Here is an 11961-nt window from a genome sequence, read left to right as displayed (position 1 = left end):
ATCTGCAGGTAAGCAAGTCTATTAGGCATGACCCCAGTTTTGATGGCACTGCAAATCATGTAACCATAGTACTGGTCAGTACTCAGGTCGTCAATGAGAGTATGTGCAAGCTCAACGAGTGGAGGGCCAACTGTGATTTTTTCAAAGCTCGGATTTATTTTTAACTCAGTGGCAGAGTCCAGCATCTTGCCAAGAGGACCAGACCATCTGTTGTTTGAAAGAGTCTTGCCATCCAGCTCCTGGATCAGATGTCTGAGTGGTAACTCGTTGGTGTGGAGGTCACAAACAATCCAGACCAGCTTCCTCCCAATCTTCCGCTCTATCCACTGTATGACCCCCCCCCTTGCCACCCTGTGTTCGTGTTGGTGCTGTCCCTTCCAATGGCCTGCAGGGTCTGGTCTACGTTCCTCTCTCTGAGCCAGTTCACAATGTTATCTGCCACTATCTCAGCTGGTTTCCTGATGTCATCTTTCTCTGGAGTGAAATGCCACAAATATTTCCCTCCTGGTTCACTGCAGCAGGAGTAGTGTTCCTCCATCACCATGGCAGGGAACAACTTGTCAGAATCTCCAACTTTCATGAACACTTTAGTGTCATCCCTACTCCCATCAAAGAACAAACAATTGATTCCATTTTCTCTTATCCCCTTATCAAACTCCTCTTCTAGGTTACCGACAAGTTTCCTGAGCTCTCTCTTACTTTGTTATGGATTCATCACCAGGTGAACATCATCAGGTGTTATCAAACCACTGTCAATCCAGGCAGCTGTTGCTATCTCTGCAGTTTCTCTGAGACCAGTGCGGTGTCGCATGCTGGCCAGAGCTATGCTCGGGATATCTTTCCTATTTCGAATCTTATGCCTGGAAGGTTTGGGATCATTATTTTCTGGGTTAGGGACAAAGTCACCATTCTCCTGGTCAGCACTCGGATCAGCCATGGGGAAGTCATTAAACTCTGAATCAGCTTGACTCCAATCATCGGCTTTTTTTACCTCACCCTGGCCTTCTCAAGCCCTTTTTCCTCGGCAACTCTTCTCCTCTTCTGTCTTCCTCTGTGGCAGTCTCTCACTAATCTTCTTTCTGACTTGTTGGTACCGAGGCTTGAACTGAGCGTTAGCCAGAGGTACTGTGCCAAGACAGCTTTGGTCATATCACTGGCAATGTCTTTGTTTGTGTAAGTTCTTTGCTCTTTTCACTGACGGCTCTGATTAAAAACACCGTATCTCAGCATCTCATCGTAAGGCAACTCCGACTTCAGGAGCTCTTCCCTGACCCAAGATAAGGATCGAGAGATGGCTGGATTTGTTCCTCGTCCTGACACACAAGCAGCCATCGCAAAATATTATCAACTTATAAATGTACGAATTCCGAAACAGAAAAAAAATATTGTTAGTTGGGTTACAAAGAATGAAGTCAGAAAGCAATGTTCACTATTTAATTGTAATGCACTAATGCAGCTGTACGTTAGATTTTCGATAAATTTCACGCTAAAATTTACCAAGCAAAAGGTTGCAAAATATTGAAACTGAAATTATTTTCTGTTTATATACACTAAAATCTACCAAAAAAGTGATGGGCCATTAGTTTTAGCTGATCTTCCCTCCTATGACACACCCTAATGTCACAGCTCTTACAGTACAACTGCTTTGCCAACTACAAGGTAGGATCACAAATCCACAGACACTCCAAGGACCATGAGAAACCTTTTGCTATTTTCGTCGGCATGTCTGTGTTTGCTAAGACAAGAAAGAGGCAGCTCATCCATGCTGCATGAAAATGGGATCAGCATTTCATATGACAGAGTTCTACAATTATCAGCCCAGCTAGGAGAAGCAGCAGTTGTATGCCAGTACGTGGAAGATGGAGTGGTGTGTTCACCAATCTTGAAGAAGCAGTTGTTCACGACTTCAGCAGTGGACAACATTGACCACAACCCCACTGCGACTACGGCCAAAACGTCCTTCCATGGGACCAGTGTGTCCATCTTCCAACATCCAAGCCCTGAGCAGGCTGGTGAGGAGCGTGAGCCACTCCGACGGAATGCAGATACGATGGTCAAGAAAGTTCCTGAGGTTTCAGAGGCATTCACCAATGTCCGATCAGCTTATATTATGAAGAATCCCAATCCTCCCTTGGTAGCACCTCAGTCATTGCCAGCACCTGAGTCAATCCAGTCACACCTGCAGGAAGAGCATGCTTGGCTGGAAGAGGTCTTGCTCACTTAGGATGTGGCTGATGAAGTCTGCATCACGTGAGCAGCTCACCGTGCAGCACAGAAGAGGAGTTAGTCATTTGAAGTGAGCATTACGTCTCTGCTTCCCCTGGTTCGAAATCAGGCACACTCTGTGTCAATCATCAAGCATGTCATGGAAAAGGTTCGTGATACAGTGGCTTTTCTGAACCCAGGTTAGATCCCAGTCATAGCTGCTGACGAGCCACTGTATGCCCTGGGATCCTATACTTTCATGCTTTCACTGGCTGTGACGATGTGTCTGGCTTCCGTGGAAAAGGAAAGAAATCTGCATGGCAGACATGGAATGTCTGTGATGAAGTTTCAGAAAAATTCACCAACCTCAGCCAATGTCCAACAACAGTTGCTGATGTTGACCTGCAGAAGCTGGAAAGAATTGTTGTCCACATGTACGACAGATCTAGTGCAGCCACTGGTGTAGATGAGGCAAGACTAAATCTCTTTTCCCTCAAGCAGAGACCATATGACTCCATTCCACCAACCCAGGCAGCCCTCAAGAAACATGCAAAGCGGACCTCTCTCCAGACCCTTCACTGCCAAAGCCAGCCAGCCTGTCTCTAACCGTTGACGACTGGAATGCAAACGACCACCTCACTAACCATCACTTATACACTTGGGAAGCTCGTTCCAGACAACGCACCTTTCTGTTCCTCCCTACTCATCAGGGGTGACTCCTGATCAGAGGAGGCCCTGGTTGGGTGCTCTGTAACCGCTTCCTGCAGCGGACTTGGTCCGCGATCCCACTGGTGTTACTTGCACCAGTGGCTGCTTTCCCTTTAATCTTCCTTCTTTTTCGCTCTGTCCTGGGGACCTGCACCCTAGAGGTGTATTCGTGCTTAGGTCCCCCCTGTAACTGTTCACCTCCGCCCCAGGAGTTTGTGAACACGAAAGGGGGTAGGAGCAGAACCCATCCCTCCACCGAGCCCTCCTGGGTAACCGTGATCGTGCGGGTCCACCTAGGAAGGGGGTCGCATTCCTTAATCCCCCCACCCCCCCCGAACAGGTACACTATAAAGCTCACGCCTATAAGTGACCACTTATCAACAATAGGGAAGTAGGTTCCCCTAACGGGGCTTATGGGAGAGTGACACAGGAACCACTCCACGACCACTCGACCAGCAAGTGGCGGTGGGGAGTGCTGTAATTCTTGTGTTAGGTTGCTCGCCTGGAATAGGTAGGGTGCCTGTAACTTTCTTCAGGTCGCAACAAGACTGATGCCACGGAGAACGACCAAAGCAAATGACTGGGACAACTGGAAACAGGATACGGGCACGCTCCCTCCAGGGGGCGTATCCGAAAAACGCAAGGAGGAACTGGGCATACTATTATGTGCCCAGTTAAATATCAAATTCGCCGCCTTGATTGAAGCAAAGGACTCATTCATAGTCCTTTGCCTTGAAGAAAAGGACGTGGACAACATGCTCTCTGACGACTCAACAAAGAAATTAAAAGAACAGGATTTTGAAATAGTAATACCACCACAAATCCTTGCAAAAAAAATCTGTAGTAATTAAAAGGGTAGACAGGAACATACTGAACGAAACACCAAGCTACATTGCTAACAATATAGAAGAGAGGAACCCATGGGCTAGAGTTGAGGAGGTGGTGCTAATGCCTGGTGCTCTTACCATGATGAAAGTCAGGTTTGGAGAGATCTCCATGGCTCAAAAAGCCCTAGAGAATGGCCTCTGCATCTCCCACTACCACCAATCAAAACACCAAATTGAACAGGAGGAATTCTACTCAATAACACCGTGTTGGAACTGCTACAAATACAATCATCTAGCAATAAACTATCCCCAAAAAGATAAGATGTTCTGCTCTGAATGCGCAGCAGTGGGCCACACATTCAGAGAATGTAGCAACAGGGATAACCCCAAATGCCTGAACTGCAATGGGGACCACAGAACACTGGCAGCACGTTGTTCCACAAGGAAAGAAATAATTAGGAAACAGAGAAAAGGAAAAGGCAAACAAGAGGATAGAATCCGATCCTAATAAAACATATGCAGCAATTGCAAAGCTGCAAGACACCACCTCCAAAGTCTTGAAGAAAACCAAAGAAAACCCCCTCATGCAACCTACATACCTTAATTTGAGCGAAGGACTACCATTCACAATACTAACCACTATTATTCATGCACACATCAACAACATCGCAAAGCCAGGATCCTTTGGAAAAATGACCAGGGAAATTTTTTATGCCAATCTGCCGGAGGTGAAATTCCCAGACGACGCCCCTTTTAACAGAAGTATTTAAGAGTATTACCGTGATGGAAATAGACCCAATCAGCCAACCAGTCACACCACACCACAAATCATCAGATTCCACAACTCAGCAGACAGAGAAACCACAAACTGCCAAAGCTGACCCAACCAAAGTGAAAACAAGAAAAGAATCCCACACTGGCCATCGTGCCCCCCCATCTTCACCAACCAAAGTACAGGCAGCAGACCTAGGAGAAGAGATCGGTATCCGTCTCTACTCAGTTAACACACCACTTACAATATCAAGTGATAGACTTCTGCAGGAAATCAAGGCAGGCACAGTCAAATTCACCTACGAAGATGTCAGGGTAGAAGAATCCTACATAGAAGCGTTGAAAAATGCAGGACTAATAAACACCAAATATAACAAAATTGAAAGGGTAGACGTAACTAAGTTCAAGAAAATCAGAACGGGACTTAAGGAAGAAAGAAATAGACACTCGCCAGGAGATACATGAGCCAACAAACACCCTGCACCATGTTCTCGGTATCCTCGACTTTACAAAACAAGTTATTAAAGATAATCCAACACATCGTTCTTGCCTGGACCCTGGCGAGAAAAACAGAACTCATTAACATATACAGCACAATAGACCCAGACATCATTCTCATCAACGCACACGGGCGAAAAGACAACGAAAAAATCAAGATCTTTAACTACCATGTACATCAAATGAACATACACGACGAACCACATGACGGAATAGCAATAGCTATAAGACACAACATACAATGCAAAATAATTGACAACTTTCAAAGAAACTTTCTTGCAGCCGAAATAAATACAACAAGAGGCCCAATAACTATTGGAACTTCATATCTAACATTCAGAAGGCCAATATTCCTTATAGGGGACATCTTAAAACTAATGAGGCAAAACAATCCAGCATACTTCATAGGAGAGCTCAACGCTAAACACACAACCTTAGGACACAATAACAGAAACCCAGGAGGAAAAATCCTCCATGATCTAATCGAACACGGGACAATAACACACCTCGGGCCCGACTTCGAAACTTACGTATCAGCCGGTAACTCTGGAAAACCAGACATTGTTTTAACCAATAGGCATCACCATCTAAACGTACATCTAAAGGCTGGACCCACAACAACCAGTGATCATCTACCCATAATAGCAACTCTATCCACATCCCCGATACAAATTCCATCAATCCCAAGATTTTCACTCAGTAGAGCAAATTGGGAAAAATTTAAATCGGATCTTAGCAACAACGAACCAACACTACTACACAACAAAGACACAACTGAGATTGACAAAACACTGGACACATGGTACAAGGAAGTAATAACAGCAATGAAAAACAACATCCCAAAAACAACATACCGTACATTACCACATGCACAATTAACATATGAAGAGAAAATGATTCAAACCAGATTCACCAATCTATATGAATACACAAAAACACACGGGTGGAGCAATGACAACAGGATATTATACAGGAATCTAAAAGAAGAACTGAAAGACATAAGCAAGAACAAACACAATGAAAAATGGAACAAACTGATCAATGATACACAAGCAGACTACAGAAATCCAAAAGCATTCTGGAAAAAAATAAAAATCCTAATGGGAATTAATTCAGAAGAAACTAGCTACATAAAGGACAAAAACGGTAGAAAGGCAACAGAACCACACGATAAAGAACCAATATTTAGAGAATACTGGAAAGACATATCAGAATCAACGACGAAGACAATAGAAGCTTCTGCCAAGAAACAGAACAGGCAACTAGAACATATTTGAGCCAGAACACAGAGAAATGGAAACCTACTAGAAAAATCAACCTCAATTCATTAAATATTAATAACCCAATAATTGCTCCATTAACCCAAAATGATATTGAAAAAAACAAAAGCAAGTTTTAAGAACAAAGCACCTGGCATAAGCCAAATTAATAAAATCGTACTACAAAACATTCCTGAGTCTATGATCGAACAGCTTAAGAATATATATAATGTCTCACTTGCACTGGCTTCTTTCCTACCAAATTTAAAATCGCCAAAATCAGACTCATACCAAAGGCAGGAAAGAACCATACCCAAGCAGAGAACTACAGACTTATCTCACTGCTGGAAACACCCGGTAAAATATTGGAAAAAATAGTTAAGCACAGACTCAGAAATTTTCTAGACCAAACACAGCAATAGCACTAATATACGAATCAATTGCAAATGCTGCAAGCAACAGAGACCAATGTAATATAATTCTAAGAGATGTGTCAAAAGCATTTGATAAAGTCTGGCATGAAGGATTGAAGTTGAAAAAAATCAAATTGGACATGCCTTCCAATATCACAACACTACTATGCAATTTCTTAGACAAGAGAAAGGCCAAATTAATCATCGACAACCATCTAGGACAACTTTCAACCTTCATAGTGGAGTTCCCCAAGGCAGTAATATATCGCCGACATTATACACTGTATACACAGCAGACATGCCACAACCACGGCAATCAGAATATATAGCATATGCAGATGATGTCACACAGATAGTCAGGTACCCAGGAAAATCCAAACAAATGATGGCCATCAGAACAAGAAGAAAAATAGACATAATAAACAACTATGAACGAAAATGGAAGATAAAAACCAATGTCCAAAAACTCAAAATAATTCACATCGCAAATACAAACCCCTACCCCATTTTTGTCAATAACCAACAAATACCATATGCTGCCAACGGAAAAATATTAGGACTCAAGAAAACCAGAAACGGAATAATCCCCCACATCAATGAAAGAATAGCAATTGCAAAATCACAACTTACAAAGCTCAGGAGATTCCGCCAATTAAACACCAACACGCAATTGCACCTATACAAAGCACTGATCAGACCACACTTAGAATACCTTCCGATACCTCTGAACACAATCGCAAGAACAAACAAACTTAAATTTCAAGCAGTGCGAAATATAGCCCTCAGAAGAGCGGCAAAACACCAAGCACCATACACACAAACAGTACAAGACATACACACAAAACACGGTATAGACCCACTCAATATGGGAAAAATCCAACAAGAACAGGATCCCATACTAAACCAACTAAATGAGGAAAACAACAACACATCGCACAGATGGTGGCCTAGAAGCATAAAAACTGATAACGAAGAGCCAGAGCCTCTATAAACACAATAAAAAAAAGAACCAAAATATGGGAACAACTCGCCAGTCACACGAGGACCTGGAGGGACCCCACAAACAAACAAAGACCTAAAAAGTTCTCAAACACCCAAAAAAAAAAAAATAATAAAAACGAAAAAGATGGGGATCATCCCTCCAGTGTCACAAGGACCTGGAGGCACCCCCCCCAACATAATATGCCCCGAGGAAACATCAAATAGAACAACTAAGTTTAGCTTGGCTGAGACCGGCCTCCCCTAACCGCAAGAGTCCTCTAATGCAGCACTGTTGACGGAAGACAAAAACCTCGTCTCCGCAAGGTGGATAGCCCACCTGCTCTTAACCTCCTCCTATATTTCCCACTTCTGACCTTATCTTGTACTGTACCCTTCTTGCACCCTCAGAGCTTATGCTCTCTTCTCTTCGTATCACCGACCGACCGACTCCTTAGTCTGTACTCATCCCTGAAGATGTGAATTACACGAAAGCGCTTGGGAACTTCGTGTTTTCGTGTTTCCTTGTGGTTATCAGCATATATATAGTAAGAAGTAGGCAGCTGTCAAACAGGGAGGTACCATCGGTTGGGAAGATATTGGAAGCATACTGTATTGTCTAATAGTAGACCCTGCTGCCATATGGCATCACGAAAATTGTGACCAAGTCCCAGGTTGCCGATCTGACTTTCTGCCATTTTTACACACAATTTCAGGGTCACAATTGTTTCTCTTACTTTGACAACACAACATACATAATGTATATTGTTTGTCACTATTGATGTTATTCATTTATTTATTTCTTTAATATTATTTTTATTATTATTATTATTATTATTATTATTATTATTATTATTATTATTATTATTATTATTATTATTATTATTATTATTATTATTATTATTATTATTATTATTATTATTATTATTATTATTATTATTATTATTATTATTATTATTATTATTATTATTATTATTATTATCATTATTATTATTATTATTATTATTATTATTATTATTATTATTATTATTATTATTATCATTATTGTTATCAGTGTTATTATTATTATTATTTTTATTTTTATTATTTTTTATTAAAAAATTTATTTACTATCAACTATTATTATTATTATTATTATTATTATTACTAGCCGAATTACTCGCGCCTTGCGCGAAACATTTTCTGTCGACCATACATGGGGATCCTTCATTTCGGGGACCACGTGGGCCACGGATCATGTGTTTCATGACCAGATCATGGAGTTCTTTATCTTGCTCTTTTTTAGGGATTTCTGCAGAAATTGCCAAATCATATTCGTCGGCTTTGATTTTGTGCTCTGGAGCTATCCAGAAAAGAAAGTGTGCATGGGGTAAACCTCTCTTCTGGTACTCAATGGTGTACAGCCATGCTTGCAAAGTACCAAATATTCCCTTCTTCATATGTTCCATAAACTTTTTCACTTTTAATCTGAAGACTCTCGCAACAATATCTGGTCGATCATGACTCTCTTGTCCGGGAGCCAAATTGTCAACAATTTCGGGCCAACGTGGATTACATGTCATAGTGATAAAGTAATCTGCTCTTCCGTAGTGTCTCACAAAGGCCATCGCATCTGACCTTTTTTCATGAAGGTATCGAGGACCACTAGTATAGGTCGCTGGAAGCACAATGCGACGACCAGCAGCAAGCAGACTATCACGTAAATCTGAATAATTTTCAGCACGGATACTTTGCTGTTCTCTTCTCAAAAACTTGAATCTTTCAGTTTCTATTTTGCAGTATGCATCCACCAAGAATTGCTGGAAGAGTTGCCTTCCAAGCACATAATATGGAAAGAGCAAAATTGCAACTGTGTGACTTTCCGACCATTTCTCCCTTGAAAATGTATGTGGTAGCCGTCTGTTCCATATGGAAAAAACAATGGATACATCAAAGGATCATAGGATCGATGTAGCTCTGAAATTCTCCTCAATCCACCTTGTTTCAACTGAAGAACAATATCTCTATTTTCTGTAGGCTCATTTGACATTAAAATTGCAACTTCAGCCCCTGTTGGTGCATTAAAACGCCGAGCATGTTCTCCCTGGGCACGCTTATTTTCCCAAATTACAATTTTCTTGTCATTTATGTTTCCTTGCCGTACTTGCTCTAGCCCAGTCTTTAGCTCCCTCACATAATGATTATTTTCATTTAACCAGGCTGTAATTCTCTCCAATATATCAGCATTTAAGTTTTGATGCTCTCCTCTTGCTCTCAGTTGATCTTCCAAAGTGTCCAAAAAGTAAACTTGAATGTATCTTGCTCTTCTATCTTCAGGAGGCATCAGTGACCCAAGTTGATGGTAAATTTGACCTTGGATTCTTACAGATGGATTCCAACCTTGGACAGATGCATCTTTGTGACCAAAGCTGGTCATGGCAAACAGAGAGTTGTACTCCCTGAGTCTTGACAAAAAGTGTTTGCTGAATTGACTTTCCCCAGTGAACAGTTCTTCAAATAACTGAGGCAGAGGTGGAAATTGATCCAGTGTAACCTTTCCATTTCCACAGCACATTCCTAGTGATTCTCCAGTAAATTTCTTAGCGCCACACTGACAAAGTTTGGTCATTTCTCCAATTGCAGCCTTGTTACATGGGTCATTTTTGTCATACAGTAATGCAGAACGTTTAGCATTTTGAATCTCACGTTGTCTTAAATTTTGATACCTGTTTCTATCAGCAATCAAACGCTGTTGTCTCTCTTCTTCAGACTCATTTCTTCTTGCAACCATATGGCGAAATGTATCAGCAATCAAACGCTGTTGTCTCTCTTCTTCAGACTCATTTCTTCTTGCAACCATATGGCGAAATGTATCAGCAATCAAACGCTGTTGTCTCTCTTCTTCAGACTCATTTCTTCTTGCAACCATATGGCGAAATGTATCAGCAATCAAACGCTGTTGTCTCTCTTCTTCAGACTCATTTCTTCTTGCAACCATATGGCGAAATGTTTCAGCAATCAAACGCTGTTGTCTCTCTTCTTCAGACTCATTTCTTCTTGCAACTATATGGCGAAATCTATCTTGCTCCTGTCTTTCTTGATGCTCACCCAAGGTTTCATTTTGCCGAGACTCTGTTTGCCTCTGTCTTTGCCTAGAAAGTCGTTCTTCCCTTGCATCACAGCTTTCAGATTGACGACGAAGCCTCATCCTTTGTGCATGTGGAGTATTTGCATAACTGGACTTTCTTTTCCGTGGCATAATGGATGTCTGAAAAAAAATAAATAAATGAAAATGTTAAAAAAGTAGAGGCATTAACTAATAATTTTTCTTGCCATAATTCTAGTGATGTTTTGTCATAGATAAAATGTCTAAATTTGCCAAATTTTTCTATAAAAGAGAGGTAATTTTTGTTGTTGTTTTACGTTTAATTAATAGAAAAAGCCCGTGATAATAGAGGTTCCAATACTCAAGTTATGGGCTTCCAAATTTTTCAATATAGGGGGGTTTAGCCCCCATTAGGGTGTCTTAATCTTATTGAAATTTGCTGACATTTTGTGAATAGGCATCATTTCTGATCATTTACCTATGGTTTAAATTTCATTTAAATCGAAGGGAAAAATTTTTTCAGTGGGGGGTTTGTGCCCCCGGGGACCCCCTTTGATCAAAATGAAATATACTTATACAAGTACCCTGTGTAATGTAGTTTCAGAATATATATGGTTATGGGGGTCTATCTCCAAAACCCTAGGAGGAGTTCGTGAACAAACAGACAGACAGACAGAGGCTACAACTTTATATATATAGATTATTATTATTAGTAGTAGTAGTAGTAGTATTATTACATTTTCGCCCCCCAGGCCCCCGATTTGGGTCAGTGACCTGTGCCCGGGTGGGATATTCCCTGTAAAAAAAATAATAGATATACACATAAATAAATATAAAAATAAATAAATAAATAAATAAATAAATGTGTGTGTTTGTTTGTGTGTTTGTGTGTATGTGTGTCCGCACGAGAATCTCGGAAACTACTTTACCGTTCTGTAGTGATAATGGATGGTGTTATATGTAGTGATGATGATGGATGGTGTTATATGTAGTGATAATGGATGTTGTTATATGTAGTGATGATGATGGATGGTGTTATATGTAGTGATGATGGATGATGTTATATGTAGTGATAATGGATGTTGTTATATGTAGTGATGATGGATGGTGTTATATGTAGTAATGATGGATGATGTTATATGTAGTGATAATGGATGTTGTTATATGTAGTGACGATGGGTGGTGTTATATGTAGTGATAATGGATGTTGTTATATG

General features: G+C 40.9%; 1 protein-coding gene across 1 annotated transcript; it reads right to left on the bottom strand.

Moving 5' to 3' along the window:
- Nucleotides 1-1906: 1906 nt before the first annotated feature.
- On the bottom strand, nt 1907-10267 carry LOC121864743. Its single transcript, XM_042363899.1, has 4 exons — nt 9588-10267; nt 8855-9471; nt 5062-5068; nt 1907-2066 (listed from the first exon to the last, which is right to left on the bottom strand). The coding sequence occupies exons 1-4, from the start codon at nt 10265-10267 to the stop codon at nt 1907-1909; spliced, it is 1464 nt and encodes a 487-aa protein (XP_042219833.1).
- Between the last annotated feature and the right edge of the window lie 1694 nt (nt 10268-11961).

Source organism: Homarus americanus, unplaced genomic scaffold, assembly GCF_018991925.1.
Source record: "Homarus americanus isolate GMGI-L3 unplaced genomic scaffold, GMGI_Hamer_2.0 scaffold56476, whole genome shotgun sequence".
NCBI lineage: Eukaryota > Metazoa > Arthropoda > Malacostraca > Decapoda > Nephropidae > Homarus > Homarus americanus.
This window is presented reverse-complemented; position numbering and strand designations above follow the sequence as displayed.